Here is a 26,066-nt window from a genome sequence, read left to right as displayed (position 1 = left end):
CAGAAAATAATTAATGTATTTATTTGAGATGGTTTGGATGAAAAATTGATTGACTGGCTTTGACTTCCATGAAATTTTTAAAAATCCTAATATTTCTAAACTTACATATATACTTTTTATGCAGATTTGTGTCATATGAGCCTGGGTCCAGAATCTTTTAAGTGCTTAGCGATGCCCCTACCTGCCATTGAGAAGACATCAGGCTCAGCACCCTGTGAGCTTCCCTAGGGAAAGTATTCCAAAGCTCGAATTCCTCCTTCCTAGTTTCTACCAGCCTTTGCCTCCAAGTAGGACCAGTAGACCAGAGAAAGGCCTCTGAGAAGGGGCTTGCCGCTAGCACCTTGAATTGTGCTTGGAAACAGGCCAAAGGGCAATGTCACCGTTCTAAAACTTGCAAGAAATTTCCATCTGCCCAGTCCTAGTTAGTAGTTGAGTCATTGTATTTTGAAGTAACTGAGAATTCCAAGCAGTTTTTCAGGGCAGCCCCATATACAGCACGCTGCAGTAATCCAAACAGGACATAACAAAAGTGTAGATAACTGTGGCCAGGCTATCTCTGTGCAGAAATGGCTGCAGCTGGTGACAGATGTTTTGTGCCACAGAAGCTGCTTCAGCTTCCAATGGTAAGGCCAGAAAACATCCACAAACCTGATACCTGATCTTTTAGGGGAGGGGTAGGCAACCTTTTTGGACCATGGGCACATTTGGCAATTTGATAAATTGTCCTGGCCACCACCATACAATGGCTGCCCTGGGAAACATGGCAGAGGACAAGTAACCTGCCCAAAAGACTGACTGCAAGGCAGAGGTGGGGGCTGAACCCCACAGCTTTCAGCACCAACAGTAACCTATTTCACAGCAATCCCAGCTGCTGGTAAGAAAATGTGTTAATTTTTTTTTAAGTGGCAGAGGTAGGACACCTTGTTGGGTGCCAAGAAAAGTGTCTGGGGGCACACTGGTGACGGTGGGCACCATATTGCCTACCCTTGCTACAGGGGATGTGTAATCCCATCCCAAACTCATGGAACACAACCTCCTAGGTCAGATGAACATGCCCATTCTCCCCACCACATAAGCTTTAACAGGGATTTTTGAGGCCCCAAACAGACCCTTAGATCATCAAGCTCTCCCTACTTGCTGCTTCAGTCCTTTAGCATTGGAAATGTAATAAAATGGAAGGTAGAGCCCCCGTTTCGTGGTGTGTTGAGTTCTAAAGGCAGAACAATTAAATGTTTGGGTGGAAGTTATAGTGCATTAAACAGATTAGCAGCTGGCAGCTCTTGATAAATGAATTGCAAAGCATCTGCAGTTTGCATACCCAGAAGGGTGAGACAACATTCAATATTGAGTAAAGCCTTGGTGCTGAGGTGGATTCTTCTGCGTAGATTTGATAGCTGATGTTATCCTCGGATTAGCAAAGAACAACAAAGGCAGCATTGGGACTGCTTCAGTTATTTTAATTGGTATCAGGCTTGTTCTGTTAGAGGTTACATTTCCTTCGTTGGTGTTATGATCCTTCAGTGTTCTGTCTTTATTTTGTGTTTGTTGCTCCCCTTTGACTGAGTTGGCTAAGAAAGCAGAATTTCAGCAAATTGATAGGGGTCTCATAAAACAAAACAAGTCAAAATAGAAACATCTATCATAAAACTGTTATACCCTTTTGACCCTCTCAGCCTGGGCCTCCTGCTGTGCTTTTCAGTTGGCCGTGGTGACTTCCAGGTTCATCAGCCTGTGGCTAGGTGGTTGTGTGCATTCCACTTCTGAGGCGAAGTTGGCAGTGTGCTGTATCCTGATCTGGGCTGAGTTCAGTGAATTTTGATGGCATATATTGCAGCTGTAAGTTGGCATGGGCTGACTGATAACAGGAGCTGCAACAAGCTGAGAGGGTGGTATGAATAGGCCTTGAGTTGTTAATGTGATATTACTTATGCTGATAACAATTCTGTCTAGCCCCATAATGTTTGGTATGGAAATAGAGCTAAGGACTCCGATAGCCACACTATGGCAAATGTTGAAAGGAAGGTTCCGAAAGTCTGGGGATAAAGCAGTCTGGGCTTCTGACCTTCAAAACTGTTTAGTTTCAAGTGCTTCCAAGGCAGGCTTTGATTTGGCGCTGGTCTTGCCATAGTGCCTGTTTGTTTTCAGAGTTCTGCTTGAAGTCAGTTCAGAGTTCTCCTTGAAGGGTGTACAAATGCTGCAGTGTTCAACAGGTGAAATTGCTGTGCTTGCTGCTTCCCTCATGGGGTGTGCCTGTGTGGTGTTGTCTTCAGGGATTGGATGACTTTTTCTAGCATAATCTTCAACCTACTTTTTTATGTTTCTGCACAGCCCAGTGCATATCTAGAATTAATCTGTGACCTTAATTTCTAGCTTGCTGGTACCTCTCATTCTGAACATTAATCTCTCTCTCTCTCCTCCCCCCCCCCCGCTTCTCCAGATTCAACAGGATTTATTTTTGATGTACAGTCCAATACTGTGATGGCTCAAGGAGGTACATTTGAAAATATGAAAGAGAAGGTAAGTAATTCCTGAGCAGTTATTTAGCTAAGGGTTTGATTATTTTTAAGGGTTATTAAGGGTTTGAATTATTTATTTTAATTATTAAGGGTTTGAAGGGTTATTTAGCTAAGGGTTTTTCAAGCATATTGCTGCTTGAAAGTTAAAAGGCATTTATGAACCCCCTACACAAAGGGATTTCAGGTCTGTGGAGGCTCTGTGCTTATTGTAGATATGCCACTTTGCTCCTGCCACTGCTGGAAGACTGGAAATTAGCAACGTTGTGTTTGTATCTCTTCTCTGTCCCCCCCCCCCCAAATCCTCTTATTTCCTGGCATGTGGCAGCATAAGCTTTTATTTTAAGCTATCGTTGATTTGGGAGCACAGTTTGCTGATTAAAATCTTTCAGTTTGGCAGCATATTGATTCATAATATAGGCTTTACAGTGACAACTTAAAGAAAAGGAACCCAGGTGGCTTTACTGCCTCTGTGGGCTTGTGTTGCTTCTGGCTATAGCATCAGTAACAGACTTACTGCCTTGGGATGGGCTTCAAAAAAACATTGCCAGAGAAAACAACATTAATGGGCAGTTCCCACAGCAAAAACGAAACTGACATCAGCTAGGAGAACAGAAACGTACTTTGTTTCCTATATTAGAAGTAAGGGAAAATATTTGACTTGGAAGCAAGTGGTTAATGTGTGACCTGTATGTCTCATTTTTCTAGATCAGTGCTGTAAGGGCAATAGTCCCCAACCGAAGCAACAATGAAATTATCCTGGTGCTGCAACACTTCGATAACTGTGTAGACCGAACAGTGCAGGCTTTCATGGAAGGTGAGTTCTTCAGTAACAAAGTTCTGGCTGAGATTCTGGTTGGCAGGCTTAAAAGCTCAAAATCTGTGATAGGAATAAGTGGTGTGAAGGAGGCAGAACTTCGGGCACTAATTTGTAATAGCAACATAATGCATATAGTTGCAAACTGCTCGGTTTAATATTTTGCTAATTTGGAGTGGAGGTGTACTTGGACTTGGACTTTGCCAGGGACTGGGGTGAGAAACCTAGTGAACAGTAAAGGCTGGACTAGAAGCAAGGGTCGGAGAACAGTTGTGATGAGTAAGGAGTTCCACCCTGTGACCATTTGATTTCCTCCTCAGGGTTACTTAATACATGACATGTTGTATAGGTAGAGATGATCTCCATGTAGAAAGGAAAATATGTACACAACTGTGTACACTATTGTGTGAAAATGTCACAGCCATCAATTTACTGTGATCATATCAGGAAGCACCTTTCAGAAAAAGTATTTCATGGCATCCATGCATGCATAATTGTGGCAATATTCATGACATTTTAACACATGATATGAGTGGATTAAATGTGTTTTTTACACAAGATTATGTTCCTACAAAGATTATGTAGGAGATGTGTGAAAAGTGCTCTTTTTTCCTTATTTTTAGTGGAGAAACTGCCACTACATTTCTAGATTGTACTTTCAACCATGAAGACTAGAAATTTGTTTTGTTTGGATGAGAGAGAGTACATTCAGTTCATTAAAATTCTGCTCTTTACTGGATTGTACATTCTGCACTGTGTAGCATGATCATAGTAGTGCAAATTCCTAGACTTTCTGCCTGACTTCTTTGTACATGTTTATGTAGATTCATTAAAAAAAAATCGTTGCTTAACTTAAGGCTGGGCATGAGCCAGTTTCGGTGGCAGCCCCAGGTGCGCACCTGGTATGAAATGGCATTGTGTTTAGACTGCATAAGGAGGCCTTTTCCATGGGTTTTTTTCCGGAAAAAAAAACAGTATACTAGTTTCATTCCTCTACCTATATATAGTTTGTTTTACATCGTCTCTTTCAGAATCTATTTAAGACTTATGGGGGAAAAGCAACCTTTCTTTATATGACTGAGACTAGAATTGTAGGCATAGAGATCCTAAAATCTTGTCTCTGCGCTACCATTAATCAAAATCGTATTGTTTAAGGTAGCTTTGCATCAGGATGGATTGATTTACATTAAGGAGATTTAAATCAGTAAGAAAAAAGGTTGATTTAAATCAAGTTTCCCATTGAAACTTTTTCATATATTTGGTGCAAATCTGACCACTAAGCCATGTTCATTTACAACTAAATAGAGTTCTATTTACACAGTTTCCTTCTTACAAGCAGCTTTGCATCTCTTTGTCTTGCTGTATATATTTTGCATGCTTTTCTTTTTTATGTATAGAGGAAATGTATTTAAAATATCACCATATAGCAGGGGTGTTGAACCTCTTTCAGTTAGAGGGCCAAATTCCATTTTGCAGAAACACTCAGGGGCATTCCAGTGGTGGGCAAGGCTGCAGGCAAAAAGGGTGGGGCCAAAGTACCAAAAATACCATCATATGGTAACTTAATGCTCTTACTGCCATTAACTAAGCCTTAGGAGAGGCATTTTAACCTTTAAGAATGTGGAGAAAAACTGTACAAAAGCCAGAAAAACACCAAATGATTGGTGATTAGGGGAAGGGGTAGGGCCCTGGGAAGGGGGCATGTCCATCTGCAGAACCCCAGAGGACCTGATTGGGACACCAGGTGGGCCGGAATTGGCCCACAGACCTGAGGTTCTGTACCCCTGCCATATAGGGTCTTCCTTATGACCAACACCCATGACTATTTGAGTTTAATGGTGGAATCCTATACAATCTACTCAGAAATTAGTTCCATTGAGTTCAGTGGCGGTTACTCCCAGGCAGGTGGTTATAGGCTGGAATTCTAAGTATAGGGATACAGGCAGGTGCACAATAGACAACTTGGTCTTCTTTTCCTTTCCAGTGTTGCTCCTTTCTGCTTCACTAATTACTCGTGTAATTCTAGTTTCCTAGCTTCTGTTCCTCCTTCTAACATCTCTCATTTTCTGCTTCAGGTACATGAGGAGCACATGAAAAATGATCTATTTCTGCTTATGATTTTTTTTTACAGGCAGTGCCAGTGCAGTGTTAAAAGAATGGACAGTAACCGGTAAGAAAAGGGTAAGCCTTAATTTGGTCTTGGACTTGCTTTGGGAGGGTATATATTGCCTTAATTTAGAATCATTCTTTAAAGACCTTCGAGCTCGCTTATGTTACTCCAACTACATTACAATGATACTGTTAAAGAGCCAGTGAGACTCTAGGATAGGATGAATTTGTATACTTGTTACCTGGAAGACATTGATTTGGCATCTCATGTACCTGGTAGCTTTTGAAATAAAAGAAATTCACTTTTGCTAAGTAATACTGGTGACACATGACGGTTTCATCTGGAAACTTTGTCAGCTGGTGTAGAAGTGAAGCTACACATAAGTACAATATGCTTGCTTCTCTTTCTCCCTGTAGTACCCTTGTTCTTCTCTCCCCCCCCCCCTTACCTCTGGTCCTGGGAAACTGTTTCTTGGCACTTACGTCACTCCTTCCCTTGCCTCTTTTTACCCATTTTGACTATCCTTGGCCTTGTTTCAGGAGTGCCCAGTCTCCATTCTAGTGACCTCTTTGATGCCGGCCCAAGCAGCTGTTGGTCCCTTTCTTAGGACCAAATTCATCCTTTTCTCCTCAGCATCCTGTAGCCTTGTCTGTAATGATTTATGGCTGGAGCAGAACCCTTGAATCTGAATTTAGAGAAGGTTCATTGCTTATCTTGGGAGACTTTGTCAGCTGCCTGGAGCTAAACTGCCCTCTCTTACAACTGTGGGAGTCACTGGTTTAAAGTGAATGAGAGACCTGCACCCAAGGAATTGGCTGTTTATTTCATGACAACATGTGAACTTTGGTGTTCCTCACTCCTGCGGCTTCTAGCCACACACACCTCTTCCTCTTTCTCTCCTCTGTCTCGCTCTCCCTGCCCCTCCCAGTTGTCCTTCTCTTTTCTCATCTCTGTGAATCACTATTTGCTCCAACTCTCTTTTCCTAGCCCTTCTTCCCCTCTACCCTCCCTTTAGCATTCTTCCTTCTCAAATGTAACACTCTTTTGTGTCCTTTCCTAAGTTTTCTACAATCTGAGCAAATCCACTAATGGCAGTCAGGAACCCCCTACCTGCCTTAGCCCCTCTGTGACATTAGGGCAGCTTAGCCAATCACTGCCATAGGCTTCATCACCACTCCTACTACATAATCACTTAGGCTCCAGTCCTATGCCCATTTACTTGGGAGTAGGCTCTACTGAACTCAATTGTACTTATGTCTGAATAGACATAAATAGATTGTGCTGTTAGTGTATTACTATATAGACAATCTTATCTCTAGAGCAGATCACATAAGGTCAGAGGTGGTAGAACCAAGGATCAAATTGAGGTATTCTCTCAGTAACACAGTTGGAAGCCATTGCTTTAAACTAATAGAAAATTTCTGATCATTAGTAGGCAGAAAGGTAACTGTCCTACAGAGACTATACTTGGAAAAGGCAGGAACCCTGTAATAACTTCCATGCCATCTATGATTGTACAAGGGAAAAGCCATAAGTAAACGAGAATATGAGCTGAACCAGGCTATGAGTACTCTAGACTTAAATTTTGTTTTTAAAAAACCTGCTAATGTATGTCAATTTCCACACAAAGAAAAGCTGGCATTTGTGACCTGCATAAATGATTCAAATAAGGCGTAATTCATTCTTCTTCTAGTCATATGAAAGGATTACAAAGATATGAGGTAGTAAAGCCTTCACCCGTTGACTACTGGAAGTCTTAATCAGTCACGTCTTTGACTTCTAAGAATTCACAAGGCATTTCCCACACAGTGAAGCATTTTTTGCAGCTGTAAGGACTAGAAGCTGAAAACTGTAATTCTCTGAGAGCTTGACTCAACATCCACTGATGCATTCTATGCTTTTCATGCATTTTCACAGAATCATGGAATGTACACATCTGACTATAGCCAATGCTTCAGACTAATTGATTTTTGAGAGCAGTATTTTTTATGCTCGCGTGTACCATAGCCTTTCTCTGTGCACAGTTGCCATGCATAGCACACTTGGGTTTCATTAATCTCAGTCTGTCAGTTCTGATTGTTAAATTAATCCATCCCACTTTTAAGGGATCAGCGGCTTGGACTTGAGTATTGAAGTATCTAATTCTCTGATGTTCAAGCAGTAAGAATGATCTTTGGTTTCACTTCAGCTTAGTTTTTTCCCCTGTATTTTTCTTTTTCCTTGGTGGGGTCATATATTAATCCCTAGAACAAAAAGAAGAAAATCAAACCAAAGCCTGTTGCAGAATCAAGTGCCAGCCTTCCTGATCCCAGCAAGCCAGCATCCACCGAAGAGGAACAATCTGCAGCTTCATCAGAGAAGGGCGGGATCAATGGTTACCATGTCAATGGCTCGGCCAATGACACAGAATCTGTAGACTCACTCAGTGAAGGCTTGGATACACTTTCCATAGATGCCAGAGAGTTGGAGGAGAGTGAACCTGCTATGCCTGAGGTGCCTGATGGAGCAGGTTAGTTCTCTCTCAGATTATTTCCAAAAAGCAGAACTGCTACATGGGTAAAGAAAGTAGTAGGGTCTTGTTCTCTCCCTTCTACTGCTACTGTGTCTTCTGCCACACATAAATATTTAATAGCAAAGCAGTTGATTTTTTGTTTTGTTTTGTGCTGTTCAGCAGTTTTTACAGAAAGGAGGTCAGCTAGTCCTTTTGAAATAGCTTTCAAACTATTCCAGATTCCCAGAGATAGGAGATGGGAGCAAGGTGAAAGATACTATAGATGTCTACCTTTTGTACTATAGTCTTAAGCCTTACTTGAAAGCATATGGATTTGGTGGTCTGTGGATGTTAGGGATGGATGTTAGGGCATCAAGTAGGTTCTGGCTAGGTGCATATCACAGCACACTGTACTGTTAGATGCTGTGCTGTAGGTAGAGAGCTGTATCCAAACTCTAAAGATAAGCCTAGGAAAAATAGTTTGGAAACCCATCCTACATAATTTCCCTTACTTTGTTGCACTCTGATATGTTGTCTTATGATGTTTGGAGTAGGAACTTTTTTCTCCTCCTCAGCATTTCAGTTAGAAAATGGAATAACAGACTTCAGTCCAAAGTCTGCCACCCTGCGGTCTTCCCAGAATAACCAGTCTCTCAGAGTGCCGCCTGAACTGAGGAGCCCTGGCAAGCCACTCTCCAGACCTGTCTCAAGCAACCAGTCACCTGCTCCTTCATCTCTAACAATGCTAGATGAGGTCCCTGTGACCTCTGGAAACAAAAAGCTAGGTAGGTGTGGTGGGATCTGCGGCTGCTTGATGATACTTTTGGTTATTTTCTAGATCTTGAATGGCTGCAAAATGATGCCAGATGTCATTGGTTCTAATTATCAAGCTGCTAATTTTTAGCGTGCATCTCCTTTTGAGTAACTGGTGTAGTGGATAGTATTGGACTTGGATCCTGTTCAGTCGTAGAGTTTGACGGACAATCTTGTGCCAAGTCACTCCTATTAGCCCAACCTTCCTCACAGTTTTTTTTTAAAAGATAGAACAGGAAGAACCTAATTTCTCATGTATCCTGCTCTGTACTTCTTGAGGAGGGGACAGGATAAAAATGTGATAAATAAAGCAACATCTAAAATCTGAAGTTGTTACCTTTTAGTTCCAGATGCTTAGAGAGAGGGGCGGTCTGTACATCACAACAAACCAGGGTTCCAGAGAATCCTGGCTTATTGGGATTGAGCAGCAATCACTCCCACTTGGCTCCTGCTGTGAGCAGGAGTGGCTAAAACCAAACCATGGACCCTCTGAATGTGGTTGGTTGGTTGTGACTTAAGAATACATCTGGGGATTCCCCAAACAAGCCAGAATCATAAGTCTGCAATGAAATGTGGCATATATGACTTTGCCTTCTTTCAGGAGGAGACAAGCCAGAATCCACAGGTTGAATGTAAACAAATTATGGTTGGAGACTCTTTGGTTTGTTAACCACTCCTACTGGCAGGAGGAGCCAAGCGGGGAGTGATTGGGCAGCATGTACTAGCATGCTTGCTTGGTACAATTAGCCAGGCTTCTCCAGAACCCTGGCTTATTGTGATGTCCAAACCAGGTGTACAAAGGCATTAGAGATGTATTCTATTTTTTTTCATATCCAGCAACCTAACATTTAGAGACATCACAACATTGGCCCTCCTTGACCAGTAGACACTGATAATCCTAGCCCCTGTTTTTGTTAATGCTTTATTTCTTAATTTAAGAAAATACATTAAGAACATTTTCCAAACAATAAACAATTTTGTCACCATTGTCTGTTCTTTACTGTTCTTTAACATGAGCAGTATGCTATGCTAGCTCCTGTACTAAGGTCTGGTACCTGGCAGGCCCTGGGTTGCGATTTTCCTGAGGAAGATTGGAAGGCTGACCACATCTTCCTTCCCTCCCTGATGCTGGTAAACTCCCATGCCTGCTTTAATGTCAAGCTGCTGCTGCCACTATTGCTCTCTACTGGCCCAGCAAGACTTGAATTTGGGGGAGAAAGTGCATGCAAAACTGCTGGGCAGCCACCCATGTCTGGCAGCTTATCACCTGGCTGCTCTGAGACCAAATCAAGTTGCTGGGCAGAATGTCTCTTTCTAGTTTCATTTGAATTCCAACTCCATTTCTATTTGAGCTGCAGAGAACTCCTGTAAGGTACAGAATGTATTGGGTAAGCTGGGGATTAATTTGCAGAGCACATTAGGCAGGCAGAGTCAGCTGAAATTGAATTTAATTCGATTGCCTAGTGGTGGGAGGATTATGAGCACTTTAATAGGAATGTTGCATCTCTGTTGTGTAGGTAGTAGATAACTTGTAACTGTCTTTTCTCCTGCTGATAAAAAATTAAAACACAAAAGTTGGTTGACTGACTGAAATCCTTTAGCTGGCATTCCTACTCAATAGTTGTTCACTGTTCATATCTAACTTACTGCATGGATTTAGAATGTATATCCCCCCTTCATTATATTTCTTATCACAAAGACTAAGTTTTTGTACACTTTCCCCTTAATGTGAGTTTTTGAAATTCTGGCTCAGGAACAGAGACCCAGTGGCTAATGAGAAGCGACATCCCCTTGCGGATTCTTCCTTTAGTCTCCTCTATTCCCAACTCCACCTGTCAGCATGAAGGACCTCCAAGACCTTGTTTCTAAACATGGTCATTATCCATAGCTTCGAGGAGACGTGAACATCCGGCTCCTGGCGGCAGTGGTTCACCTTCTTGCTGTAACAAGAGCCATAACAAGCAGCTGGCAGTTCAACTTAGCAGGGGGTGAGCACTTTAGCAAGCATTGTGACAGAAATAAGCATGGAGACATGCTCTGTTGGAGATATGAGGCAGAGAGTCTAACCTTTATAACTAGCAGCTAAGCTTTACACCTTTTCTTTTAGAGGAAATGGTTCTTGTACAGATTTGAGTTTACTGAAAAGAGACCTTTTCAAAGTTAACTTCGGAATGTAATGCACAATTGGATGCTCTCCCTGCTATGTAATCCACTGCTTCTGCTTTATATCTTGGAGAAGGTATTTCTGGTGAATATTTGGTCTCCCTCTGGAAAGAAATGGTATTAGAAATAGCCAAGACTTTGAGTCTGTTTATTTGTTATGAACAGATAATTCATGACAGTCTGTAGTTTTGATGATTTATTCAGAAAGTTGCGTAGACCAATACTATTTTGATTTTGTGTGTGTTTCTCTTTGGGTAGGTTCCAATATTGAAAAATCAGTGAAAGACCTCCAACGATGCACTGTTTCGCTGGCTCGGTATCGTGTTGTAGTTAAAGAAGAAATGGATGCTTCCATTAAGAAAATGAAACAAGCCTTTGCAGAGCTCCAGAGTTGGTATGCTAGCACCTGAAGAGGTTTAAGTATTCAAATATGAATAAGTTTTAAGACCTTTGGTAAAAGGAGAGGCATTCTTGCTTACCTTTTTTATTTTTTCCACACAACTTCAGTAATTACATCAGGGCTTGCCTTACATAAGGTGAGGTCATTTGAGTAGTGCATGTGATCAAGTATATCCTCTCATTGCATGTTGCGTGGAAATGCTGGAAAGAGTCTATCAGCAACAGCTAAAATGATGGAAGCTTCCAATGACCAGCCTGTTGCATAGTGGCAGTGATCCTCTTGTGAAATACATGGCTGCAGGAATCCAAGTTCCGGCTATTTGATTCTGCAACATTTACATGAATCGTTCTGCCATAAAGTAGTAACAGTGGTCTCTATACATCCCTTAGAACCACTGAACTATGCATGTCTTGGAACACCCACAGCTGCAAGGAAAGTCCCCTCTTTGGTTGTAGCTCAGTCATTGAGCACATGCTTTGCATGCAAAAAGCCTCAGGTTCTATTTTCAGCTAGAGCTGGTGAAATCTCCTGTCTGAAATCCTGGAGAGATGGTGCCAGTCAGTGTAGATAGACAATACTGAGCTAGATCGACCAAACATCTGACTCAGTGTAAGGCAACTTCCTATGTAAATTGTTGTCTCCATTTTTATTTTTGCCACTTGACATCTGAACTGCCATATACCAACACCACATAGCTATCCCTCTTGAAAAGGGAATTTCCTGACAAAGATTCTAAGTGTGGGGATCCAGTGGCTATTTGTACTAATCTAATCCTGTCCGATGACATAGGACTGACTAAAGGATCACACATGTAGTTGCTGAACTGTTTCAGACAGCTTGATCTTAATCCCAACTAACTGTGTAATATTGCAGCAATAGTGTATATGGACAACTCTCTGTAGGAAAATCATGGAATCTCCAGGACTCTGGAATAGTGAGTTACAGTAAAACAGAAGCATGAGGGGATATTCAGTGTTTTGTTCCTATTGAAGAGTATTGCCACATTTGCAAATCACGTTTTGAGGTCTCCTGAGTTTAGAAACCTGCTTGCGATGGGAAGTGGGGTGGGGGAGGGTGAGAGAGAAGGCCTCTGGGTATATAAAGGGTCTCAGTGAACTGCACCCTTTGGGTATAGTAGATCCTCATCGTGGCAGAGAAACTTACTGTATATGTGCATATTTTAAATGTGCAAATGGGTAAAGCCACCTTAATGTCCAACTTTCACAAACATAGAATATGAACAAAAGACATGTGTGCAAATTTATAATAGCTTGTTCCTTAACACAGAGTTTTGGATTTCATAATTACTTTGAAATCTGAGTAAAAAACAACCACCACCTCTGCATGGAACCTTCTTTCCCGTAAGTCAAACAACAATTTTCATTTTCAAAGTTCAGCAACTTGAACTGCAGGGGCAACTGGAGCATGTTTTTGATGCCGCCTCAAGAAAAGAGGTTTGAATATTGCTTATTAAACAGTTGGCTGTTAGTGTGCTGCTGCAGAATAGGAGGGTCTGGCAGTACAGCTAATACTTGTACTCACCATATTTAAATACTTCATTCTAATCCTCAGTGTGACCTTGGATCACTTCTATTAACATAGTTATAAGATGGCTAATAAAAGTCAGTTTCTGATTTACAGCTACTAGCATTTTGTGTGTGTGTGTGTGTGTGTGTGTATGTGTTCATATTCAAGATACACACGGGGGATATGTATCTTAATATAGGCTTGCTAGAATGGTATATTGTGGTGTGGGGAAGCATAACAAAAATTTGAAAGAATTCTCAAGTTGATACAGTCTCTTTGTGACTTAGTATTTAGGGCTAACTTTGGTTATTGGATTTGGTCCACAGTATGGTAGTTCAGTATACAGACTCTTTTCATCAGTGTCTCACTGTGGTTATAATCTCTGCAGAATGAAAACTCTAGAATTGCTAGCTTAAAAACTTCTCCTATATCAATTAGTTCCTTGATCCTTGACTCACACTCGCGTCACATTCAGAAAGGTTAAAGACCTGAGCATGGTTCAGCAGCTTTGCTTAGATAAGTCTACGTGTGTCCCAGTTGCTATGGCAAAGGGTGAGGGCAGAATCAGCAGAAACCAGGAAGTGCAGTTCCGTGACACAGGGATATGCAGTGCCTGTTTGGAACTGAGCCAGTGGAACCTCCTTCAATAAATGCCAGGTGAGGAAGATTCCTGTCGTGAAGCTTTGTACACAGGACTCATAAAGCTCTGAGCCTGGCTCAAAATCATGGCCACGATTACGTGCCCTATCATGAAAGTGGGCTAGCTGCCAGTCTGCTGGTAACATGTATGTTTGAGTTGGCGCACGCAAATGAAATTCTTTTCCATTTGCTTCTGGGGAACCCAATTCATACCAGTATGGGAATGCAAAATCATCTCTTTGCCTCACAAAGTGTGTCAAGGAAACAGCTGGTCTTGCAGGTGTTATAGTTACAGATGCTGTGGTCTGTAAAAGAGCAAGCTGGTCTCAGTCAGCTGTTGAAACAAGTGTAGAAATCTGACCTTTGTTACCCCTGAAGGAGTTGCATTCTTTTCACAATTTTACAAACCAATATCAGATATATTAAAAATACATGTTTGTGATGTTGTATTATTCTTATGGCTTAATTACTGGCTATAAACACTTTGAGTGCTTCAAGGCAGAAAAGCAGGATATGCTGCTATACAGGATATATTTATTTTTTAAATAGAAATATTTGTTGTTCAGTCGTTAAGTCGTGTCTGACTCTTTGTGACCCCATGGACCATAGCATGCCAGGCTTTCTGTCCTCCACTCTCTCCCGGAGTGTGCTCAAGTTCATATTCATTGCATCGGTGATGCTATCTAGCCATCTCATCCTCTGCCGTCCCTTTCTTTTGCCTTCAATCTTTTCCAGCATCAGGGTCTTTTCCAGTGAGTTTTCTCTTCGCATTAGGTGGCCAAAATATTTGAGCCTCAGCTTCAGTATCTGTCCTTCCAATGAGCACTCAGGGTTGGTTTCCTTTAGGATGGACTGATTTGACCTCCTTGCAGTCCAGGGGACTCATAAGAGTCTTCTCCAGCACCACAGTTCGAAAGCATCGATTCTTCGGTGTTCAGCCTTCCTTATAGTCCAGCTCTCACAGCTATACGTTGCTACTGGGAAAACCATAGCTTTGATTATACGAACCTTTCTTGGCAAGGTGATGTCTCTGCTTCTTACTATGCTGTCTAGGTTTGCCATAGCTTTCCTCCCCAGGAGCAAGCGTCTTTGAATTTCATGGCTACAGTCACCATCTGCGGTGATCTTGGAGCCCAAGAAAATAAAATCTGTCACTGCTTCCATTTCTTCCCCTTCGATATGCCAGGAAGTGATGGGGCCAGATGCCATGATCTTAGTTTTTTGAATGTTGAGTTTCAAACCAGCTTTTGCACTCTCCGCTTTCACCCTCAACAAGAGGCTCTTTAGATCCTCTTCACTTTCTGCCATTAGGGTGGTATCATCTGCGTACCTGTGGTTGTTGATAAGTCTCCCGGCAATCTTAATTCCGACCTGTGATTCATCCAACCCAGCGTTTCTCATGATGTACTCTGCATATAAGTTAAATAAGCAGGGCGACAAAATGCAGCCTTGTCGTACTCCTTTCCCAATGTTGAACCATTCAGTTGTTCCATGTCTGGTTCTTACTGTTGCTTCTTGACCCTCGTACAGGTTTCTCAGGAGACAGGTAAGGTGGTCTGGTACTTCCATCTCTTTAAGAATTTGCCACAGTTTGTTGTGATCCACACTATCAAAGGCTTTAGCATAGTCAATGAAGCAGAAATAGACGCTTTTCTGGAATTCTCTTGCTTTCGCCATGATCTAGCAAATGTTGGCGGTTTGATTTCTAGTTCCTCTGCCTCTTCGGAACCCAGCTTGTACTTCCGGTAGTTCTCGGTTCACATACTGCTGAAGCCTAGCTTGTAGGATTTTGAGCATAACCTTGCTGGCATGTGAAATGAGCGCAATTGTACGGTAGTTTGAACAGTCTTTGGCGTTGCCCTTCTTTGGAATTGGAATGTAAACTGACCTTTTCCAGTCTTGTGGCCACTGTTGAGTGTTCCAAATGTGTTGGCATATTGAGTGCAGCACTTTAACAGCATCATCTTTTAGGATTTTAAATAGCTCAGCTGGAATACTGTCATCTCCGCTAGCTTTGTTGTTACTAATGCTTCCTAAGGCCCACTTGACTTCACTCTCTAGAATGTCCGGCTCAAGTTCAGTGACCGCACTATCATGGCTATCAGGGACATTCAGATCTTTCCTGCATAGTTCTTCTGTGTATTCTTTCCACCTCTTCTTAATCTCATCTTCTTCTGTTAGGTCCTTGCCTTCTTTGTCCTTTCTCATGCCTGTCTTTGCACAAAACGTTCCCTTGAGATCTCCGATTTTCTTGAAGAGATCTCTAGTCTTTCCCTTTCTGTTGTTTTCCTCGATTTCTTTGCATTGTTCATTTAAGGCCTTCTTGTCTCTCCTTGCTATTCTCTGGAACTCTGCATTCAGTTGGATATATCTTCCCCTTTCTCCCTTGCTTTTTGCTTCCCTTCTTTCCTCAGCTACTTGTAAAGCCTCATCAGACAGCCACTTTGCTTTCTTGCATTTCTTTTTCTTTGGGATGGATTTAGTTGCTGCCTCCTGAACAATGTTACGGACCTCCGTCCATAGTTCCTCAGGCACTCTGTCTATCAGGTCTAATCCCTTAAATCTATTCCTCACCTCCACTGTATATTTGTAAGGGATATGATTTAGGTCATACCTGAATGGTTTAGTGGTTTTCCCGACGTTCTTCAATTTAAGCCGAAATCGTGCAATAAGAAGCTCATGATCTGAGCCACAGTCAGCTCCAGGTCTTGTTTTTACTGACTGTATAGAGCTTCTCCATCTTTGGCTGCAAAGGACATAATCAATCTGATTTCAATATTGACCATCTGGTGATGTCCACGTGTAGAGTCGCCTCTTGTGCTCTCGGAAAAGAGTGTTTGCTATGATCAGCGTGTTCTCTTGGCAAAACTCTATTAGCCTTTGTCCTGCTTCATTTTGTACACCAAGGCCTTGCTTGCCTGTTATCCCGGTGATTTCTTGACTTCCTACTTTGGCATTCCAATCCCCTATGATGAAAAGGACATCTTTTTTTGGAGTTAGTTCTAGAAGGTGTTGTAGGTCTTCATAGAACCGATCAACCTCAGCTTCTTCAGCCTCCGTGGTTGGGACATAGACTTGAATTACTGTGATGTTGAATGCTTTGCCTTGGATTGGTACTGAGATCGTTCTATCGTTTTTGAGATTGTACCCCAGTACTGCTTTTCCCACCCTTTTATTGACTATGAGCGCTACTCCATTTCTTCTAAGCAATTCTTACCCACAGTAGTAGATATAATGGCCACCTGAATTAAATTCGCCCATGCTTGTCCATTTTAGTTTGCCGATTCCCAAGATGTCGATGTTCAGTCTTGCCATCTCATGTTTGACCACCTCCAGCTTACCTTGATTCATTGATCTTACATTCCAGGTTCCTCAACAATATTATTCTTTACAGCATCGGATTTTCTTTTCACCACCAGACACATCCACAGCTGAGTGTCCTTTCGGCTTTGGCCCAGCCGCTTCACTCTTTCTGGCGCTACTTGGAAATTCCCTCTGCTGTTCCCCAGTAGTACATTGGACATCTTCCGACCTGAGGGGCTCATCTTCCGGCGTCATATCTTTTAGCCTTGTGATACGTTCCATGGGGTTTTCTTGGCAAGAATACTGGAGTGGGTTGCCATTTCCTTCTCCAGTGGACCACATTTTGTCAGAACTCTCCGCCATGACCTGTCCGTCTTGGGTGGCCCTGCACGGCATAGCTTATGGCTTCACTGAGTTACGCAAGCCCCTTCGCCACAACAAGGCAGTGATCCATGAAGGGGAAATAGAAATATATTTATAAATAAATATTACAGATAAAACAAATCTAAAATTGTGTATGCCCTCATCAAAATCTGCAACCTCATAAAGTAGATTTTATTGGGCTTTAGATATAGTTTGGTGTGTAATAGATTGAAGTATTTGCAGCTCTTCTGAAGATCCATACCCCTACCCCCAAATATTCAGCACCTCTTGCCCGAAGTGTTTCAAGTTAGATTGTTCTTCTGATTTTGAACCATTCCACACATCAAAGAGTCACAATTTTAAAATATGGGTAACTGGGAAAATCAGCAGACACTCCAGACCTTCATGAGTGTGGGAGGTTGTGGACTGGTTATTATGGGACTGTGAAGTTTTCCAGTGTCTATGAGGATCTTGGAAACTGTCTTTAAGGGTTTGTGTTTTAAGGTAGGTGAAAATACCTGGCAAGATGTCACACATTCTTCCTTAATACTATAGGAATTGCATCTGTTCTTCTAAAGATGTTGTCTTGCACTGTTCGTTCTGTAAGGCATCCCAAGCAGTGGAAAGAGGTGGGGTTATCAAGGCAATCTTTAAATATCTTCCAGTGGCCTTCCCCCTGGAGGACCAGCTATCTCAGCCAGCCATAGTTGCCTTAGGCTATGGGTGTTTGGATGTGTGTGGTCTCTTTGCGGTGCCATCTTAGATTATTTGGGCAACAGTGTTTGCTGCATAGAAATTAAAAGTAACTTAGGGCAGAATCCTATCCATGTTTAGACAGAACAAAAGTCATACAACTCCCAGCATTCCCCAGCCAGCATGGCTAGCTGGCGAATTCTTGGGAGTTGTAGGATTTTTTTCTGTCTAAACATGTATAGGATTGTGCCCTTAGAGACCTATTGATAATGAAAGCTATATAAAGATAATTTTAAAGATTCAGAGCTTAAAACCTGCAATGTCAAGGTACTTGTGGTTTCTTGAAACTAAGTGGGCAGTGAACTAAAGGCCTGTCTTGGGTTTCTGTTTGTTCACTCAAGAGAGATACTGTGCCAGAGAACTCTTGGAAGTTTTGTAGCTTTCTGCTGCCACCTGTTGGCTCTTTCTCTCTACTGGTACTCTTCCATTAAAAGTCTGAAAGCTCACTGAACAGCAAGGAACTATTCCCATCTGGAAGAATGTCTCATTTCCCTGTTCACTACCCACTTTCTGATTGATAGCTGGCTTTCTTTTTGTTAAGACTGGGTACAAGCTGTGAATGTAAAGGGTTTGATCTCACGTCTGTCTTTCCCCCCCTCTTCTTTAGCCTCATGGACCGAGAAGTTGCCCTTCTAGGTGAAATGGACAAAGTGAAAGCAGAAGCAAGTAAGACTTTAAAAAAAGTTAAATGCATTTTTGTACTGAAACTGCACAAGATAATCAACTTTTTTAAAATGAGCAGTGCGAGTGGAAATCCAACCCAGGCCTTCTCCTTTTCCATCTTGTGTCACTTCCAGATATATAAACCCCACACTATATATGCGTGTCTGGTGGCCACTTTGGCTAAAAAAAAAAAAAAAAAAGCCATACCCACTTTCATTTGTATGATGCTATTTTGTCGTGCAGATATGAATTATGACTGCAAATTGCAAAAAAATCTTGCAACAAAATATAGGTAGATAAAATGCGGTTTTGCTCCTTCACCCCAATTTCCAGGTGTATTGCTAGAACTAATCTGAGCCCCCATTCCACCCCACAATACTGGGAGGAACAGAGACAGTAGTCTTGTATGTGAGAGTGAGGAATGAGTACTCCAAATACTTCTGCTTGTGTGTATAAATATATACATTCACTCATCCTGAGTGAAAGGGTGCTCTTGTCTTTTCATTGCCTATGACCAGTAGAGCAACATCATTCCAACTAGTTCTGTGGATGCAGGTATAAAATATTCCACTTGAGAGCTAAAAATTTGTCTAAACAATATGTGATGTTTCGTAAGGTAGATTGTCTCTTGTGCACCTAGCCTGGTTGTCTGAATTCAGGGACTCGGGTCACTGTTGGAAACCACGAACTGTTGGAAACTATGAAGCACTTACATCTCTACAAGCCTCTCTCTTTGAAAGATGGTGGACTCCCTAGGAGCAGGGAGAACCTGGGGCTAGGGTAAAGACAACAGGTAGCACTTACTGGAGTTTCATTTTTGGTATCAGACTTTATTATGAAACTTATTGACGATGACTCATCTATAAAAGCCTAAGGCTCCAGGAACAGTTCCCACCAGCTCCATCAACAAAGAAAGATGTAATGCTTTCTATTAGTTGCAGACTTGGTGACAAACAGGATTTGTGACTTGAACCTTCAGGCAAGGTTACTAAATTATGTTTTGTTTGAAGTTGGCCTGGCTGATTGTACAAAAACATTAGCTGGCGTAAAAGATGGGGCATCTTGCCTTCTAGCAGAGTGGATGAGACCCTCATGTCATGGTAGATTAGCACTATGGTGGTAGTACTGGCTTCTTCTGGGCATAATTAATAGGTGCTAATCTTCATTTTAAAGTCCTAAATGGCTAGGCACAATATACCAAAGAGACTGCCTCTTCCCCAGGTCCCAGTGTGATATCTAAGAGATACATATGGTACCTGTATTTGATTTAATTGGCCCTTACATTTTGTTCATTAATTTGTTACCTGCAATGAGCCTTTAGGGTGGGTGAGCTAGAAATGTAAATGCACTGGGCATAACCTTTTCAGCTCTGCTTCTTTACACATTTCAGTGGAAATCCTAGGCAGCCGACAAAAGAAGGCCGAGGCACTGAAGAAGCTGACCGATGTGGCAGTCCGAATGTCAGAGGAGCAGTTGGTGGAGCTTAGAGCTGACATTAAGGTGAACCTCAGACTGATGTGGGCTATGTGAGCTCTACTATATTCGCCATATCTTATAAGTAGACAGATGAGGCAGAGGTCAGGTCAAGTGGAATTAGATCTCGTATTCAGAAGATACAGTCCTTTAGCCCTATATGGGGTTAGTTCAGTACCCTTGTATTCTTCTGTCACAGAAGAGATCTATAGCTGAATAGTAGAGTACATGCTTTGTATGTCGGAGGTTCCAGGCTTCATCCTAAGCATCTTAAAGAATGGTTCTTTGGTATCAGAGCTGGGAAGAGCCTCTGCCAGAGCCCTAAAATAAAGGGTTTGACGTGCCAGTCAGGGTTGATTGTAAAAGGCTAGATTCATAGGGTGTCCTTTTTATATGCATTGCCAAAAATGTGCTGGTGTTCTTGATAATGAAAATTCCTGTAAAGAACCCATTATTTCTGATAGAATCTTGAGAACCAGGTTTTGTTTTGTTCATAAAAAATATTTCTAGAGCTCATTCATGGTAGCAGAGAAGGTTGGAAAGATGAGTGACGTTTCTGCATAATGATAGGCATTATTCTGGTAGAGCTCTACAAATCAGGCAGTGGTATGTTGTCATATAGCAAAAGTCTCTAACTTCATTGCTCTATACAGGTGTGTCCCAGCTGTCGCTGTCTGTGTGTCTGAAGTTAAATTAAAATCTCTAGATCTTAAATTATCTTTTTAAACTAAATTTTGCAGCCCAAATAAAGTTTTCAGTAAACAGATATGTGAAATTGCTTTGTTTGTATAATATAGTTGAAGCAGTAAATTCTGCTTTTTCCAGAAAAACCTTGTACATCAGTGTTCTGCATCTTATTTAGGGGGGAATGTTTTACCCATAAATTCAGTGTAGACAGGAACCTCCAAACAATCAAGTAGAAGCATCTGTCTGAACTTTCATCACATTTATTCTCATTTCCATAAAAAAATTAAGATCAATCTGATTATCTGATCATAGAGAGCCAAACATACTTGCTTTACACTGTCTAAATGCTCCCTCTTTCTACCACCAGAGGGCAGAACAAAGTTATGTAAAAGTTTCCCACTGAACTGAACTGAGAAACACTACCTGTTGTAACTGCCATCCTCCAGCAATCTCATTTCTATCCATGCTTCATTTTCATCTCCTGGCTGCAGATGGCATCTGGATTACTACTGTGAAGTCACTTATGCAGATGTATTTATTTATAAGGGAATCAGACACTTATTTTTCTGCAATTGTGTAGATGAGTCAGGAAAACTACAGTGCACTTTGCTGTAGCACTCCAAGCTGTGCTTCAGTTTATACCAAGAAATCTGTGCTTCAGCTTCTCCTCTCAAACCTAAATTTGCTTAGCATGAAACAGTGAATGAAACGTTACCATGCCAGCATTTTTCTCCCATTTAGCATTTTGTCAGTGAGCGCAAATACGATGAAGATCTCGGAAGGGTGGCTCGCTTCACTTGTGACCTAGATGCACTAAAGAGGAGCATTGAATCCTTTGGACAAGGTGAGCCGAGCTAGACACTGGGTAACATGGGAAAACCGCACAGGGAATAGCAAGTACCACATTCATAGGATGGTCAAGCTAGATTGGGTTAAGTGGCTGCCATGAACAGAGTAGTCATCATGGGGCATTTCCAAGTAAAGGTGTGCAGGTTTTCTCTACATGCCTCAGCAGAAAAGGCCCTGCTCAGAATTTGCTGCTAGAAGGAGTAATTGTACTACCGCCTCAAGGTCACTACAAGAACACAGAGGACCTGTTTTATTTTTAAGTGTAATGCCCCACCTTTAATTATGCAAGTCTTTATGAAATCTGTTATCAGTTTCAAGGGGAGGTAAACTGTCATTTGACTACATTACAGATACTGCGTGAAATAACCTTGGACTACCACAGACTACATATAAAAGCATGCTTGTGTTCTCATTTCAGTTTCACATCCAAAGAACAGTTATTCAACCAGATCACGGTGTAGCTCCGTCACCTCCGTGTCTGTAAACAGCCCAGATGAGTCCACCACCACAGTGTGTGCCTCTGCGTCTTCTCCAAGCCTTATAATGGCCAATAAGAAACCATCATGCCCAGTGGAAATCCCTGCAAATGAAACAAGCCGCCCATACCAGCCCTACCGTGAGGTAATGACTTAACAATGCCTGCTGCCATTGACAGTGGCATAGGGATTGAGCATATGTGTGTTCTGTTTAAGGGCTTTTGTTTGTAGTGTGAGGGGGTGCAGCCCCACCTCCTACACTTCATCTTGTTGCACGCACTCCAGGGCCTTAAAATGGAAGCTGTGTAGCAAGTGGCCTCATCCTGGCCAAGAACGGGCGATGGCTCTATGTCGCACATTCCTGCTGTTCTTTCATTTGCATGCATGCAATCCCAACAGCAATTTTGGCAGGCCAAGATTAGGCAGAGCCATGCTTCTCCTGGACCAGGGGTAAACATGGCAGCTGTGCTGTAGGGATAAGCAGAGACAGGGCCCGGAGCACTTCTGAAGGCGCCACATACTCTGGGGTTTTGCCTGAAGAGCACTTGCTATAATGATAGTGTTGCAGCAACCACCCTCTCAAATGCAACAAGTTGACATTAGACAGTCCCCCACAGTTGTGACATTCAGATGTCTTCTTCAGGCTCATGTCTTTACACAGGCTTTCCTTGAAGTGTAACCCAGCCAGCTATGGTTTGTAGCATAGTGTGTGGTTTTATTGTTGATTAATTTGTATTGTTTTGTTTTTATTATGTTTATTGTTTTTATGCCATTGTATTTGATACCTCTGTGCGATGACGATGTCTCCTGTTTGCTTATAGTGGGTGGGAAAGTTTTTTTGGTCTAGGGACTAGAAGGCCCCCTCTGGACCAGTCCAGTGGCCCCAATGACATGGAGGGCAGAGCCCTGCTCTCTCCACTGCTTTCATGCACCTCTGTCTGCCAGGGGGTTCCATGCCTGCCCACCCAGAGAAAGGGATTTGGCCCACACTTGGAGGAGTGGCTCCTCCCAGGTGCCAGCCAAGTCCTGGCCTAGGGGATGGGCCTGGGAGAAGAGTGGGGCCCATGGAGGCTCCTCATAGGCCAGATGGGGAACTTCAGTTGGTGAAATTCAGCCCATGACCCAGGGGGTCCCCACCTTGGCCTATCCACTGGACTCATCAGAAGAAGCCTAGCTTTGTTGTGTGTGTTTGCACAGTATCTTAGGGTCTAAGCCCTTCTTCTGAAGGGAGGTTTCAATCCATATTTGCTTTTCTCAGGCCTGAGAACAGAATGAAAATCCAATCCTAACTAGAAGGTGCATACAGTTTAAAATAGCTCCCCATAATTTTTGTATTTTACAGACAACATGCAAGTGATGCATTCCAGGCTAAAAGATGTTCTTGGCATCACTTCTTAGAGATATAAAAATAGCACTAATTGTGAGACTAGAAGGTGTACCCCGTGTGTCTCAGTGCTAAGTGTTTTAATACCTGGCCAGGGATCTTCCAGGTGGAGCCCGAGAAGATGTTCTCCTACTATTGATTTAGTAATAGAATATCCTTAGAATTTGTGGGTCTTAGCTCTGTACCAAATGTGGCAAAACTTGCCAGCTAGCATAGATATTGCTCATAGTGATCCTCCACTTCTTTCCATTTCAGGGGTTCCAGGGTAATAGAAGACCTGGTCAAGGTTACAGGCCTCAAGGACAAAGGCAAAATGGCCCCTCTCATCCCAATTCAAACCGGTACAGAAATGGGCCTTGGTATCAGTCCAACTCCAGGTCCCGGCCACCTCCTGGAAACACAAACAATCTCAGCCAGACTTACTCCACAGGACCTAATGGAACTGGAACTGGTCCTGAGCCAGCTCTACCAGCCCCATCTGCACAGGCACATTTGGGCCCATTCAGCAAAGAAGCCAAGGCTCTTCCACAGCGGAAACCTAGATCAAGCCAACATGAGGTGGCCAGTTCCTAAGGACCATGAACTCTTGCCACCTTCCAAAACTGGATACCAGGATTGTAGGACACACCTAGCTAGAGATATTAACAAAGGAAAGTTTACACTTGCTGTCCCTGTGCCACTTTTTCCCCATCATTGCGTTCTGGGAAAGCAGCTTTCTAGTGCTTCCCCTACCCTTGCTTCCTGCCATGTGACATGGGTCAAGCTTTAGTGGAAAAATGTGCACACATTCTCCAGGTGTGGCCTTGGCAAACCACCTCCTGCTGCCACCTCATTTGCACTCTATGGCTCCTCTTATTCCGCTGCTGTCCTTGGCAGGTTTGCAGCCTAAAAGCGAAAAAGGTGAAGGGGAGGGGGGTGTCTTCCAAGAGCCCTAACCCTAAAGCTTCTTCTCCTTCCCCCTCCCTGAGTGTTGCTAGCCAGGCCTTCTAAGAGCAAAACTATTCATGCTGGCAATGAAACAAATTGCTGTGAATTGTGAGACCAAGATGAGAGATTCAAATGGGAGGAGCCATAAGAGACAAGTGGGTGGTTATTTTCTTTTTACATCTTATCTAAATTCTGTACTTGGGAATGCTGGGCTTGTATGTCTTTTCCGCCAGAGGATGAGAGAAGTCCAGTCCTCCTGAGAGAAGCAACATTCTGTCTGTACGTCATGTATAAATTTAGATGTTCCCTACTTGCTCCTACTTTTAATGTTCGGTGAGGGCTGGAAGGCGTCATTTGTTCACCTCTTAGCCACAATCCCACCATCTGATCCTAAACTAAATTTCTAGCAATTTAATTAGCAGTGCTAATCCTAGGTGATCGCAAGTAAAAGCAAAAATTGCTACGGTCTTTCTCTATCCTTGTATAAATAAAAACAACGTACATGTTTAAAAGACGGTGCCTCCACTCTTTGCCATTATTTCTTCTCGTTAGATTAGGTTTGTGGGAAATGGATTCATGAAGATGAGCACTGATTAAGTGAGGTCATGGTTGGTTTATGTCAAATGAACCAGATTTCATCTATATCAGTTCTAGTTAACAAAAATCAAATTTCTGGACTGCTTAGCAAGTGAAATTGGCATAATTCTGGTTCACTCATTCTCAGCCCTGGTGCAACTGTGCCTGGTAAATCAAAATGGAAAAATTCTTTGAGACTCCCCATGGATAACAATGAAAAATTAGATGGCAGTGCTCTGGCTTGGCTTCAGGCATGGATTTGCAGGCCAAAGGGAAAGGAAAGAAGATCAGAGGCTTTGGGGAAAGAGCCTATCTCTTAACTAATACCATTTATCTGGGTTCAAACACTTAACATAATCTCAGTAATCCATATAACCATGTACTAGATTAGCCTCTATATTGCAGAAAGGCGGCTAAGGCTGAAATACAGTGGCTTGTTTGAAACCTTCCAGTGAGTTCATGACAGAGGTGAACTTTGAACTATGCTCAGAGTACAGTATCTTAGCCACTACCCGTATAATGAAAAGTAGAGTCGAAATGTCTAAATAAATAGTACTAGCTTTCATACGCTTAGCATTAATAAGTAGTGGTGTGTGCTAGAACCACAGCACATAGCATAAGGTAGGATCGGGATTTTTAGCATAGCCACAAGTAGGTCCTACATACAGCTTAGGCAGCAAGTGGTGAAGCAATTAGTTAAAAAGGATCACCAAGAAGTAAACAGTCTAAAATATCACAGCTGTTTGAAAGATGTGTGTAATAAAATATTACAGTTTCTCAAGCCTGCTAATAGACTGGAGGGCGATTGCATCTACTGGGTTACCCAGAGAAGCGTTCAGCTCGTTCACAGGGTATTCAGCTCAACAAGAATCAAATGCATGTTTGCCATTGGATGTTGAGTATGTTAGTTTCCTGCCCCTAGCATTCACCAACAGATATAACAGCAAGCAGTGCGGTCAGAGACCTGAAGTCTTGGGTCCAAATCCTGCCCACAGCTTCAGGCTATCTCAAAATGCAGTCATTAGTTTTCTTGCCTAGGGGCCTTTCTCCCCTTGCAGTGTTTGACTTTTGGGGGTGGGGAGCTGGGGGAAAAGTTTAGAGACAGTATGAGTGAAATTCAACAGAAGAGAGTTTGTGTT

General features: G+C 42.4%; 1 protein-coding gene across 6 annotated transcripts in view; it reads left to right on the top strand.

The window, feature by feature from the left end:
- Positions 1-24,865, top strand: part of SPATS2 (spermatogenesis associated serine rich 2) — a 43,624-nt gene extending 18,759 nt beyond the window's left edge. For 5 of the 6 annotated variants that reach the window (XM_084837301.1, XM_084837302.1, XM_084837303.1 and 2 more), the window contains 11 exons: positions 2,438-2,517; positions 3,222-3,330; positions 5,462-5,511; positions 7,688-7,949; positions 8,507-8,716; positions 11,166-11,301; positions 18,500-18,558; positions 19,946-20,055; positions 21,457-21,559; positions 21,983-22,185; positions 23,680-24,865. In XM_084837301.1, coding sequence (XP_084693427.1) covers positions 2,438-2,517; positions 3,222-3,330; positions 5,462-5,511; positions 7,688-7,949; positions 8,507-8,716; positions 11,166-11,301; positions 18,500-18,558; positions 19,946-20,055; positions 21,457-21,559; positions 21,983-22,185; positions 23,680-23,997 — 1,640 coding nt within the window. In that variant the 3' untranslated portion in view covers positions 23,998-24,865. Of the gene's footprint in view, positions 1-1,946; positions 2,211-2,437; positions 2,518-3,221; positions 3,331-5,461; positions 5,512-7,687; positions 7,950-8,506; positions 8,717-11,165; positions 11,302-18,499; positions 18,559-19,945; positions 20,056-21,456; positions 21,560-21,982; positions 22,186-23,679 lie in introns of those variants that run through there. The other variant, XM_084837304.1, reaches the window with a different exon arrangement.
- The last annotated feature ends 1,201 nt before the right edge of the window (positions 24,866-26,066 follow it).

This window comes from Heloderma suspectum, chromosome 2, assembly GCF_057233095.1.
Source record: "Heloderma suspectum isolate Gila_16-S chromosome 2, 16-S_ref, whole genome shotgun sequence".
Taxonomy (NCBI): Eukaryota; Metazoa; Chordata; class Lepidosauria; order Squamata; family Helodermatidae; genus Heloderma; species Heloderma suspectum.
Note: the sequence above shows the minus strand (reverse complement) of the source record. Positions and strands in the feature narration are given on the sequence as shown.